Source organism: Gigantopelta aegis, unplaced genomic scaffold, assembly GCF_016097555.1.
Source record: "Gigantopelta aegis isolate Gae_Host unplaced genomic scaffold, Gae_host_genome ctg3995_pilon_pilon:::debris, whole genome shotgun sequence".
NCBI lineage: Eukaryota > Metazoa > Mollusca > Gastropoda > Neomphalida > Peltospiridae > Gigantopelta > Gigantopelta aegis.
This window is the reverse complement of record NW_024533619.1, coordinates 1-14,596: the sequence shown is the minus strand read 5'-3', so window position 1 is coordinate 14,596 and position 14,596 is coordinate 1. Positions and strand designations below refer to the sequence as shown.

The 14,596-nt window shown below is 40.1% G+C and overlaps 1 protein-coding gene across 1 annotated transcript in view; it reads right to left on the bottom strand.

Moving 5' to 3' along the window:
- LOC121392512 (hemicentin-1-like) overlaps positions 1–10,316 on the bottom strand; it is a 61,974-nt gene extending 51,658 nt beyond the window's left edge. Inside the window, exons 1-2 of the mRNA XM_041523698.1 lie at positions 10,223–10,316; positions 7,398–7,727 (exon numbers count right to left, since the gene is read on the bottom strand). Of these exons, the coding sequence (XP_041379632.1) occupies positions 7,398–7,727; positions 10,223–10,316 (424 nt within the window). The remainder of the gene's footprint in view (positions 1–7,397; positions 7,728–10,222) is intronic.
- Positions 10,317–14,596: the final 4,280 nt, after the last annotated feature.

Here is a 14,596-nt window from a genome sequence, read left to right as displayed (position 1 = left end):
GTCCGTGGACCTATTTCGATAGCTGCGTCATTTATGAGCAGCAGTACGTATATTTGAAGATTTCTGACGTGGTTGATTTTTGCATGGGAAAAGTAAATACTTTCTAGTAATAGTCTGTCACATTCAAAGAAATGTTCGTAAAAATAAGGTTAAAACGAGCAAAGAAATCAAGATTTAACTTGACCCATTCATAAACACGGCACATTTTTAATACCTTTTTTCTATTATTTTTAAAGACTGTAATTTGAAAGAAAACTTAATTTTTAAAATTATTTCTGTCTATTCTCAGCTGTACCGCTATCAGGTTATTGAAGTCACATGATTGTCACGGAGTCTGCTGGTAAAACTCTCGTTACAGATACTTGCCAAAAATATATGGTCCTTATATGTTTTAACACAAATATCTTTCTGAATATTTGTTTATATATTTACTAAAACTCAGAATCCAGCTTATATTTTTAACCAAACAATTTTACCATTATAACGGTAACCATTCATTTGCTCAACTTACAACACGATTGCAAGACATTAGAATTGTTATATTCGTTTTTATAAAATATTGTCTGTTAATATTTATTCTCGAGGACTCCATTTTGTAATTTGCCTTATAATATTTAAAATATGTTTTATAAATATTGTAAGTATATGTTTTGTTGAACAACATACATATTTTGATAAAACACTAAAACGTTTTGTGTTGGAAAGTGTTTGCTGTAAGCTATATCCTGGGGTACCACGATATCGCGGTACTTAACTATTTGGAAGAAATAAAGAAATGCACTAACATATATGAAGGTAAATATACTTGGGTTGCAATTTTTGCTATATCAGCATCATGTCCATGCCACTGTGTTGACAAATAAATGTAGTTCTAACATTAAAACAGTTGATGGAAGTACGATATCGCGGTAAATCGCAGACGTTACAATACGGTGGACCGCACGGGTCAAAAATGGCTCTTTTTGTAAACACATTTGTAGTAATGTCTAGTAAACAAACGTTAACACAACAACGAAGAAAAGTCAACTTAAAACCTTTCGTTTTTCAGTTGTAGTAACATATTTACATTTTCCAATGGAAAATTCGGTAATAATAATTATATTATTATTCTGCAAGACAGTGTGAGCATTTTTCTTTTTTTATTGTTCATCATATTAGTAAGATTCAGCAGTTATATAATTAATATTTATCAAGTGAAACCAAAAATAAAACGTATTAAAAGTTATTTGTTTTGTTTAAATTGCCAATAAATATAGGCATGGCATTTAAATGTTTCCATACTTTTTTTTAGAGGTAACGTGTTTTAAATATAACTTAACACTGTGACCGTGTGTAGCATCGTTTTGATTGTCAACAACCAAACGACAGTCGGATAGCTGTCAGAGCAGAATTGTATGCGTGTATGGTCAAGACAAGACAAAGAGATTTACGTGCACATTCAGAGCAAGCTGTTGTAGCACACGCCTATCCTGGCCACAGGGACCGGCTTTTGCCGGTTCCCTCTGTCCAGGACAGGAAAGGGTTGTAGAGAGGGAACGACTGCACTGGCAAGTGCAAGGGAGCACCAGCAGTCCAATGTTGGTGACAGGCGGGGGGTATTTGGTGCTATGGAATTTTGAAAGTCCCGTAGGATTATGTCAAAGAGGAAGAGGTACGCGTTTTACATGAAGGAAATTTGGCGCAATTTTGATGGTCGTTCTAATTGAAATAGTGAAGAGAGCCAATAGGTTTTGCTTTTACTATTCTGAAAGTGGCTCTTTATTATGACCGTCTTGGTGCTGTAGGGTGTCTCCATAGGTTGCACATAGGGCCTGATCTCTTCTGATCATGGCATGACAACCCAGGGGAGACTCGAGCAATTTGTGTATGTTGGACGAGGTAGAGGCGTTGGTGGAGAGCTTGATGTTGGAAGCTTGTTACCGATGCTGTTGCCGTGGAGGTGGAGTAGGTTCGTCCGTTTTGCCCAAGGTCCTGCCAGCGCCAAGGAAAGTTTTATTTTGGGTTTGGGGGAAGGGGCTGGTATTCTTTTGTCCAGTCCCTTCTGGATGCAGTGCAGTGGTGTACTCGGAGCCGGTTTCTTTTGTCCGACTCCTTATTGGAGTACGTGCTGGGCCATTATTTGGTTTTGCGTATGGATGGGTGCATTGTTATCATTGTATGCGTGTATGGTAAGTACTGGAGCTATTTATAAGCATGGGGGTGTCAGTAAAACCACCCTGTTATTTTATGACCAAACAGTAAAACTGTGACGGAACATGCTCTTATCTTTTCGCCTGTGGCGATGTTAATTGTTTTAGAGGGCCATGTGTAGCTTGGTTATGTAATACCTCCACGCGACCGTGCATCCCAATATGCACTTAGTCCAGGTGTGGAGGCCATGTGGCCAGTAGTTACGTAATAACTTCGGTAGTGCGGTTTATGACCAGGGTATTGCTGGCGACCTGGTGACAGCAAGTCTGGCCATCTAAGAAAATATACCGACTCTGGGAGAGGTGGAAATATCAGATGATAGGTGAGGTACCGCGTTGTGCCCCCCAGGCGATATTCGCTGTCTCTGAGAGTTTTGAATAAATAGCTAGGAACGAACGTCGTCCACTGAACGATCTATATAAGTTCAGTCCGGACGTGGTAAATATATATTTCTGCTCTGTTGTATAACCTTGATGTGATTGATGTGACTTTAAATATTTTAATACTGTATTATACCAATATTATTTAGACAGTGTTTCCGGTAATCTGACGAAGTAAATTGTAGGCTTCACTGTCTAATGTTTTATAGAGTATTTGGTAAATTAAAGCTTAACCAGTCATCCTAGAGGACCTAGGTAAACTGTAGGTTATTGTCTTTATTGTGTACCAGTATTAATTCTGTATTACAAGGTTACTGAATGAGTAGTTAAGGGTTAATTTAAAATTAACCAGTTAGGAATAGAGTTGTAATTCCTTTATTAATTAAGTTCCCCTGGCAGCGTTTCTCAATTATAACACGTGTGGGTGTTGTATCACGGTGAAGTGATTAGAATATTGTGTAAACTAGACACCTAGAGATTAACTAATTAAGTCATTAGCTCTGGGTTGTTATTATATTGTTGTTGTTAATTAACTACTGCGGCAAGTACATTTGTCAGCGTAGTGTTAATACAGATTCCAAAGTGTATTGTGTTTTGTTGTGTTTTCTAGTGAACTAAACGTGTTATATTACATACTTTATATAAGATCTTATCTCTGATTATACTTAGAGCCGAGCCTCTCGGGTATTGGACTGCCCGATACAGAGAGATCTAATAGATGTACAGTTAGGTGAGATATTTGGATAATCGTGTTTTATTCAGTTACGGGTATTATAGGATCCCCGTGACAAAAACCATGAATACTTACCCACATTTTTTGATATCTCTTCAAATTTGTTAACGGACAAAACAATGTGTTGTCTGTCATCACATTTCTAATAATAAACGTGCCACCTGAGGGCGTTGCGCGTGTTAAACCGCAAAAATGTAAATGCCGCGATATCGTGGAACCCGCGATATCATGAGCAAGAAGTATACCACTAAACGTTTCACTCACCGAAACAGGTTACGTAGTTAAACAATATTTACTGCTGATGCATGCTACAGTTTTTTACACACGTGCAATAAACTTAGCTACTTAGCAGCCAGTTTAGTAGAAATACTAATAAAAAATAGCTATTTGGATAACAACTGTCTGTTTATAAATATTGATATGCTTTATAACCGAATGCTTATGCACACCGAAACTGGTTCACCCGTGATTTATTTATATTTATGTCTTTGTTGTTATGGAATGGTGAGAATAATATTTCACAACCCAAAACACGGTGATATAGAGTTTAGGCGAGAAAATCTTCACCCCCAGTAGCTAGATTGGTACAGGTCCATCTCTGAGTAATATGAATAAGACATGAAGTCGAGTCCCTTTACTGGCATGTACTGCATTAAAATATAATCTGCATATAGTCTCCCATCTAGTCCCATTGGTAACAAATTGTTCAATCGCTTACAGTGTAAAAGTGACATTTTACTTATTATTTCTTGTGACGTCTTGTATCACAATCTCCTCTGCCAACGGTCTTATCATGATTACATTTCTGTTCCTATAGTTCGCGACTCAACAAACGGTACATATGTTGGAAACAATATTGAAAAAAATATTTAATTTTCACTATAGTACAATACAAATTATAGTAAAATAAACTCCGCTTTTGCCACCATAGACGGGACTTAATTGGTCTAATGGCGGAGTTGTCCTAATACCTAATTACCAATACTCGGAACGACCGTTTGGTAAATATTGATCGTCTATTTTACGTCCCACCCTCATTCGCGGTTGTCAACAATGTCACAACTGATAAAATTAAGGTAATGACGGTGTTTTGGCATTTACTTTGAACTGTAAGAATAATCAATTGTCACCCGTTATTTTTCTTAATTATTTCACAACGGATTAACAACTGGACAAATAACACCCTCCCGACGTTTTATGGTTAAAAAGTGCGGCTTGTTTAAAGACACCACTGGAGCACATTGATGTATTAATCATAGGCTATGTATGTCAAACATTGTGACATATAGTAGCATGGCGTCTTTTATATGTACCGTCTCACACGCAGGATAGCACATACCACGCTCTTTAGTGTACTAGTCATGGTGCACTGGCTGGAACGATAAACAGCTCAATGGGCCCATAGAAGAGTATCGATCCTACACTGACCTCGCATCAGGCGAGCGCTTTAAGATTGGGCTGCGTCCCGCCCCACATTTTATCGCTTCCACTTCCCCAGATACAAACGCATGACTCCTGGATCAGGAGAGTGATTGTAGCTAACCGTTGCATCTATTGACAGTTTCTGTGAAAAATAAAGTCCTAGAATAGTATGCCATTTGTTTTCGTACAAACATGTTACCCTGTGTAACTGCTACTTTTCAACACTCTTGTGTGAAATTGTACCATAACAAAATTGTGCGAAAGTAATACTCTTGTCTTTCCAGGTAAATAAACATAAGACTATTTAATGACTTATTTGAGCAACATATATAATTAACTTTATTACACACCTGTTGGTGAGAACATCATTCGTTATTTTCGATAACCCATACTTGTTAAAGTTATGTTTCCATTAACGCGGCTGCGGTCCGGGTGCGTCCGATTGCGTTGCGGGTACTTGCGTTTGTTGTGTTTCCATTAATGCGGCTACTGACTGCGATTACTCCAGTAATGGCATTAAAGATGCAAACACTGCAACATCACTTACTATTTGAAAAAAAGCTTATTATGATAGTTGCAACGTACAATTTGATACAGAAAAAGATTTTAAAAATACAAAACAACAAACAAACAAACAAAAGGAAGCGCCTATATTTAACTTTTATCCGCCCGATATTAGAATATGCATTGGAAGTATGGGATGGGTGTTCTTTAGTCGAGGAAGACATTATTGAAAAATTACAATTAGAAGCCGCTACACTACCGGTAATCACGGATTTGCCTACATTTGCATCCATAAAGTCTTTGTACTACAAAACTGGATTAGCAACACTTACTTCCAGGCATAAATTCAAAGAGCTGTGCACAATGTTTAAAATAATGAAAGATATGGCTCCTGATTTTATGATACACAGTATCTCTCAAACAGTTGAACAAAGAGTGGCTTCCATGCCGAGAAATCGAAATATTTCTTTACCCCTTTCTAGAACTAATTTACTTCAATCATCATTTATCCATTCGACAATAAAACTGTGGAACAACCTATGAGCTGAAATTCGAAATTGTCAAAACATAATTTCATTTAAAAAAGAAATAAAACCCGATGTCCCATGCGTTGCACTATACTATTCATTTAGTAATAGAAGAGAAAATGTATTGCATACCAAGATAAAACACGAGTGTAGTTATTTAAAAGCAGATTTATATCGACTTGGCCTTCTTCGTGTAGCTGTGGATATAATTTCAAGAATGTCTGTCAGTATGTATGTATGTATATATGTATGTATGTATCTCTCTCTCTCTCTCTCTCTCTATGTGTGTCTCTCTCTCTCTCTCTCTCTCTCTCTCTCTCTCTCTCTCTCTCTCTCTCTCTCTCTCTCTCTCTCTCTCTCTCTCTCTCTCTCTCTCTCTCTCTCTCTGTGTGTGTGTTTATATGTGTGTATATGTATATATATATATATATATATATATATATATATATATATATATATATATATATATCTGCGTGTGTGTGTGTGTAGATATATATATATACTCAAAGGCAAACGTTATTGTGACATGGACTGTTTGGAGTAATAAATTTATGAATGGATTTATGGATGTAAACCAGAGAAAATGTGCATAAACAGCTCAAAGAAATGCAATCAAGCAGTTGTTGCAGCGATTGCATGCTTTGTGCAAGACACGTGGAATATTCGGGAGAAATCCTGTCCAGTGTTCACCATAAAAGGCCAGACATTCAGTCGCAAATCATTGCCAGAAGTTAGAAAACACAATTAGTGAACTGTTTGATGCAATTTCGTTATGCCACGCCTCAGTGAAAATGACAGATGGCGAGTCATAGGGATGCTTGAATCTGGGATCTCGCAGCGTGACGTCGCATGTCAGTTCAACGTCCACAGAAACACCATATGGCACTTATGACAACGCTACCAACAAAACAACCAGGTCCTCGTAGCGGCCGACCACCCGTGACAACCCCTCGCCAAGACACATGGATCCGAACCACGCTGATCCTTCCTCAGATCTGGAATGGCATTCCCAGGAACTTTCTCCAGCGTTTAGTGGCCTCAGTCAGACGACGGTGCCAGGCCTGTGTCAATGCTCAAGGTGGACACACTCGCTACTGACTGTGTGAAGTTCGCTCTGGACCCCCTCTAGTGATGTGGCTCATTTGCATATGGCAGGTGCGCCCTGTTCATGGACTATTGCTCGTTTCCATACCTTCGGACATTTCTCTTTCCATGTTATAACGTTTCATACACGGCAGTAAAAACTTATCATCAATTATCTTTGTCTTTTGTGTGTCACAATAACTTTTGCATTTGGGTATATATATTATATATATATATATATATATATATATATATATATATATATATATATATATATATATAAGATAAGATAAGAGGATTGATAGGTTAGGGGGTAGGGGTGTATGTGTGCTCGCGCGTGAGTGTCTACTGGTATGCAACCGATATACACATTTGTATGTATGTTTATGTCTTTTGCATACAAGTAGGTCTGTGCTCAATTAATATTTGTCATATTCAAACAAAAAGTACCCATTTGTAAAACAAAAAACACACCAAAAAAATCGTACTTAGAGACTGAATGCTGTGTCAGTTATAATGGAATTGCCCAAAAGTTAACTTGCATGTAAGAGAACTTACTTAAGGCCATCTTGTTACATCTAAATTGGCCAGCTCCTGTCATTCCATCCCGACAAATCCATTCTCCAGCATCTACCGAAGGGTTGAACGATTCTATGGTGAGAGTCTGGTGTGTGGAAGAGTCAAGAGAAACACTGTAGCCAGATACACCACCAGTTGGCAAACACAGAGTGTTAGCTTTGTTACATTCCATCACCGTTAATGGTGTTCCACCATTTGGTCGAAGCCAACGGATTCCAGCAACTATAGTGCCCGCTATTTCACAAGTCAATACAGTACTCCGTCCAGGATTTCCGTATCCCATACAATCAATCGTGGTAGTTGCCAAACCTGTGATATAAAATATATTTTAAAAACTGAAAACTGTAAACAAAACTGTAATACTGGTATAAGAAGCCATTAGATGCGTCACAATGATTAATAGGTATGATCGTCCGGTTTTCAGAGGTATAATTTTGTACTAAATAAACACGTTGGAACTGAATGTTTCGTATGCTGTTCAATTTAGAGAGGTAAACTTCAGTGTTAAAAGATGGGTAAATCACGGGACCATGAGCGCATCGTAGTTAGTCTTTCAATTTGCGGGCGATTCGGTTCCCAGCAACGGCATGGGACAATTTGTGAGGCCAGAAAGGATTTAATTATCCCCTGCGCCAGTACGTTAATATCTATGTATGTAACAGTCAACCTCGACATACATACAATATATAGATATTCATACATCAATACATACATACATACATACATACATCAATACATACATACATACTACCATTCAGCCTGCCTTGTATTGGTGCAGTTTGCACTGGGATCACAGCAACAAACTATACCTGGAGTTCCGGAAGTTTCGCCAGACAGAACAGTACAAAACATAAACAGGAACGGAGGTATGGGGGGGGGGGGGGGGGGTCCAAACACACTCCTACTCTAACAAAACATTTTTTTAAATGTATTTTTCGGGGAGCATATATAACACGATCCCCCTAATTTCGTTTGCCAGAGTGTAGACCTCCGCACATCCACCCCCCACCCACCCATCCCCACCCCTTCCTGCATATTTTTCTGCATATGCGCCTGTTACAGTTGATACCCAACACAACTATTTATTAACTTTGCTTTGAACTTTGCTTTGGGTGATTTGCTGTTTTAGTATCATTAGTTGGTAGAGAGTTATGTTTCTTAAGTTTCTCAAAATATTGTTTTGGAACATTTTCGTTGCTACTGTTTTTACTGAAAGTTTTACTGAGCCTTTTGTTTATTAGTAGTTGCTGTTTTATGTTTTTGAAGGACTGTGGAATTAGCGCGTTGTCCTTGAATAGCCTTAATTTTTTTCCACATTTCTCTAATAGATGTTCTGTTGTTAATTTCACCGCAAAATTTATGCCAGCTGGCTTGTTTAGCATTGATGATAAGCTTACCTACTTCGTTTTTGGCTATTTTATATTTAGTGTGAAAGTCTTGTTTCCCTCTTCCTAAAGCCGCATTTGGATTTAATTTCGTCCGTCCACCAGTTAACTGGTCTATTTTTATTGAAGGGTTTAGTTTTAGGAATATTCTTTTCAGCTATTTCTATTATTTTATTAGTGGCGTCGTCAATGTTTAGGCTATTTTCTAACTTAATTTTGCTACAGTCGCTTGTAAAGCCAGCCCAGTTAGCTTTATTAAATTTAAATTTAGGTATAAATTTTTCTTCTTCTTTATAAGTAGCATTACATTTATAGCTGGTTAGAAAGGGGAGGTGGTCGCTATTGAGAGCTTCTAACACCTCCCATTGGGCGTTTGCACCTATATTGTTAGAGGTGATAGTTAGGTCGATGGCGGATGTGCCCAGATAGTCATGTATAAAAGTAGTACTGCCATCGTTGAGACATACTAGATTGTGTATTGATGAATTCCTCTAGTATGTCTCCCTGTGCGTCGGAGTGCAGACCTCCCCACAGTGTGCTATGACAATTAAAATCTCCTACAAGAATTAAGTTATTGTTCGAGTTTATGAGTTTATTGTAATCTCTTAACGTTAGTTGATTATGGGCTGTTCCCGGTGGGCTATAAACATTGATGATATCAATAGGCATTTTATCGTTTTGTATAGTAAGTCCTAGGACTTCTACGTTTTTAATAGAATCATATTTAATTTCAGTATGCGGTATGGTATTTTTAATTAGAGTGGCTATTCCACCTCTGGTACTATTTTCTCTATTTTTATAATAACTTGTATATCCTGGAAGTGCTTTTTTGTTTGTTTTTTAGTTCCGATTCGTAGCCATGTTTCTTGCAGGCAAATTATATCTGGCTTGATGTTGCTAGTGCTAATGAGTTGAATGAGTTCAACACCATGTCCCATTGAATGGAGGCCTTTAGAACGCTAAGGCCCTTATTTCCTATGTTTGAATTATTAGCGGGTGCGTATGGAGACTTGTCTCCCATGACACTGGCCCGATGTGGGTTTTTTACGTTTTTAGTTATTTTTAGATTTAATTAGGTTAATTTTTTGGGGTAATTAGGCTAGCTTTAAATGTTGTTATCTCCTGTACTAGAGTTTGAATGATGGATTTGAGTTCACTAACTTCTGACGGTGAATTGGGTTTTAGTTTTTCTGCATAGGAGCAGTTTTGATTAACTGTATAGGAACTGACTTAACGCTAAAAGTTTTTTGGTTGGCTGGTTTATTTGTTTGTTCGCTAGTTCTGATTAATTTGCGAAGCGCCTTCTGGTAGTGGTGGTATCTGGTGTCGTGAGCCATGTGCCAGCTAAGGCAATTAGGGCATTGCACAGGTCTGGTACAGGGCGAGTTGCGTGATGATATTTCATGTTTCTGTCCACACCTGTAACAGGTGGGAAGTTCTCTGTGATGGCGGCACTTAGCCGCACTATGTCCCCACTGCTGACAGTGGAAACATTTACTGGGCTTACGTTCATAGGGCGTGAGCTGGTAATGGCGCCCTTGAACGCTTATGCGCTGGTTAGTATTGCTGAGTGAAGCAGCTATTAAGACATACCCATTTCACCAAGTGGTCGCCTCCCTCAGGTTCAAGTGTGGGTTATCCTGTCTGAGCGTGTTCAATGTGGTCGCTTCTGCTGGGAGGGGATTCAGTTTCATAATCCACTTGGTGCTGAGAGGGGGTGGGGTGTTTCCAGTTGTTGTGGCGGGGGCTGGGGGTTCCCTGTTAATTTGAGGTTGGGATTGTCTGAGTCCCCCAGCTCTAATTGGAATCTCCTTGTAGAAAGGCCCTGGAGTTTGGGGACCTGGCTGTGAACCGGTTTTGGTCGCCTCGCTTGGTCCTACATTTTTTGTTTTTTTTTGTTGGCTGTTCAACATTTAGATTTTTTACGAAACCTTTAGGAATTTCAGAACTCATGTCAAAAACAAGAAAACATTACATTAATCAATGGCAAGCCAGCTGGGACCTGACACCCAATACATGGCACTATAATATCAAACCACTAGTTAATTCAATTCGACCTAAACACTTAAACACTTATGTGGATAAAATAATTACTAAATTGCGTATAGGTAAATCAGCGCAGCTCAACAGCTGCTCTTTCACCAATAAAACCCCTGATTGTGCGTGTGGCACCCGGGAAGATATAAAACACTATCTCCTGGATTGCACGCTACACAACAGTCAGAGAAAACTAATGATAGAATCAATAACTGAAGCAAACCATAACAAACCAATTACGCCTAACATTCTACTTAATCCTGATAAATATCACAAACATAAAACCTTCAAAGCAGTATATCAGTTCATCCAGTCCACCAAACCAAAACTATAAGTGCCACGTTCCAAAACTATAAGTGCGTTCAATCGACGCGGACCCCCAACCCGATTGATCGCAGGCAGGATGGGAAGCCGTAACACACTCACTGGGCTCCTGATAGACATAAATTTAAAACTAAAATTAGAAAATGATCACAAACCACCCGCCTGTACGTCCCCTGGAGGGAAGAGCGACCGTATGCACTCGACCGTACATGCACTCCAATCCGGGGACCAACGGAGGGAAGGTGGCGATCTATAATTAAGATACTTAATCAATATGCTGCTTAACTCGTTACTCCTGTGACTCCCCGGATGGAAGAGCGACCGTACGCATTCGACCACGACCATGCACTCCAACCCGGGGAGAGAACGGCGAAATGACAAAAGTAAAAGCATATACGTAGCCAAATTAGCTGGCATAAAACTAATAATATAAACTAACAATTACTCAAAACCACCCGCCTGTACATTCCTTGGATGGAAGAACGACCTTAAGCACTCGACCAGACAAGCACTCCAACCCGGGGATCAACGGCGAGAAGGTAGCGAATAATTTAATAACTGTTAGATAAGACACTGCTTAACTCTTTACACCTGTGACTCCCCGGATTGAAGAGCGACCTTACGCATTCGACCACGACCATGCACTCCAACCCAGGGAGAGAACGGTGAAATGATAAAAGTAAAATCATATATGTAGCCAAATTAACTGGCATAAATTAATATTACAAACTAACAACCATTCAAAACCACCCGCCTGTACATTCCTTGGATGAAAGAGCGACCTTAAGCACTCGACCAGACAAGCACTCCAACCCGGGGATCAACGGCGGGATGGTAGCAAATGATTTAGTAACTGTTATATAAGACATTGCTTGACTCGTTACACCTGTGACTCCCTTGGTGGAAGAGCGACCTTACGCATTCGACCAGTATTTGGTAGCCAAATAGTACAGTGGACTTTTTTGTGATGCCGAATTATGGTTTTTTCCCTGGGCCTGTCTGGGACTGGAATTTGGGTCAATGATATCGAACCCCTTTTTAATACCTGACAAAATAAAGTGCCTGTTTTTATCCAATTCTAATTCTTTTTCCCAGGCAGACAAACGCAATCCCGGCAGAGGGTTTACATTTAGTTTTTTGTTTGTTTAGCATATACGTGGTTTGTTGATGGGTGGGTTTGGAAGCACCCTTTTACTGAACAAACATATTCGAACCTGCATGTAGTGAGTTTACAGCCCCTCCTGCCATTAAATAAGCGACAATCTCCTTGTCTGATGGGGTATGAGATGCGTAATAACCTGTATTTGGAGGCCCCAACTGACGTACCCTAGCTTGTTGAGGATGCAGTTGTTTGGGTTTTAAGTACACTGTCTGAATGTGTGGAATATCTGTACCCCAGCGGAATTTGTGAGTGTGCTGTAGAAGGCGGTACTCACGGTCATACAAAAAAACAGAAGTTTGATCAAACGAGGACAGGAGCTGATAACCCTTGTGGTATATGATAAATAATCGAGCATCTGATCCTGCCCAAGGCCCCCTTCTTCCAACAATTTGTACAAAATTGCTAAATTAGCAACCGACCACTGGTTTTGGGATATAGCCTCCAACTTGGGTCTAGCTGGGCCAGTTGCCCATTAGGCGTCCTGGAAATAAATTCCTCTGATATGACAGCCCCAGATACATTTACAAATTCAACAATATCATGATGAACAGATTGTGGTTTTGGTGCAACTAAAGATTTCAGGTATATTTGCAGGTCTTGCCATGACAACATACCTTCCTGACTCGCAATCTGTGGTGTCCTGCTTGGCCCGTCCCCCTCTCTCGCTGACGACTGTGCTGCCCCCAGCTGATTTAGCACTTCCTGCACGAAGGGGTCCTCAGGCTCGGGCTCCTCTGTCGTGGGTCGTCTGGTCTCTGGTACCGGTGTGGCAACTGGTGGTGGTTCAGCCATATCGCTACCCTGGTCCGAGAAGGTCTGTTGTATTGCCTTAAGCAAAAGTTTTATCTGGCCAACAGGCATTTTTGATTTTGCCAAATCATCAATGGTCAGAAGGGCCAGGGCTTCCATGGAAACGAAGCCCAATGTCAAGATTTGTGTGACAGTGGTGGACGAAAGTGTTTTCCTCTGCCCTCACACTTTTACCCTGTCCACATCGGACAACTCGTGGAAACTTTTGTCGGAGTCGCTCATGTTTGAAATATTTCCAGTTTGGCGATCGTCTGTTTTCTTCACGCTTCACGCGCCGGAGTGATACACTGACCGGATGTGCATATTGGCAAGAATCCTTCCGGCTCGCAAAACAAGCAGCCTTCACACATGGCTGAACAGTCCAGGCATACCCACATTAACGTCTGGTCTCTGTTACCAGTGTGGCAACTGGTGGTGGTTCAGCCATTTGCCGTAAGCAAAAGTTTTATCTGGCCAACAGGCATTTTTGATTTTGCCAAATCATCAATGGTCAGAAGGGCCAGGGCTTCCATGGAATCGAAGCCCAATGTCAAGATTTGTGTGATAGTGGTGGACGAAAGTTTTTCCTCTGCCCTCACACTTTTACCGTCCACATCGGATAACTCGTGGAAACTTTCGTCGGAGTCGCTCATGTTTGAAATATTTCCAGTTTGGCGATCGTCTGTTTTCTTCACGCTTCACGTGCTGGAGTGATACACTGACCGGATGTGCATATCGGCAAGAATTCTTCCGGCTCGCAAAACAAGCAGCCTTCACACATGGCTGAACAGTCCAGGCATACCCACATTATTGCCTTTGCGGCATTTGTCGTCTGGGTCATGTAGAGCGCAAGTCTTTTTTTCCTCACAGTCCATTAAAACATACCAAGCCGGCAATCGGAAAAATGCATTAACTTCCGCCATAATCTTTGCGCACCGTTCACCGGTGGAGTAACAATGCTCGGCTTTGCGTAGATTCAGTAGTATATAAAAATTATATATTTACGAACATTAGCCGATATAAAAATTTCTCAGCAGAGAGACACGTTTAACAGTGAGCTAGCCAATTCAAAAAGTGATTGGAATTGCGCACAACTAGGACGTGTGTGCACCACACTGCAACATGGTTGGTGCGTTCAAAAACCGAGTGAGGAATTAACCAATGGCGAAAGAGGGTGCCAAACAAGTGCTGTGGGTATCATCCGGAAATGTTTCCCTAGATTGGAAATGTTAGCACAAACTAGATGAAAACAGCAATATATTGTATGCAGTCAGGCAGGACCAACTAAGCGATAACCAATTTATATTTTTCCCCCCATGCGTAAGCTGCTTCACCCACCACACATTAATAACATATTAACACATTAATAATAACATCCTGGGAGGAAAACTGAGGTCCATTATCAGTTCTCAGAACTTCTGGGATGCCATGTTTGCAGCTCTGCTGTTTCAGGACATCAACTGAAGTGACACTTGACTGAT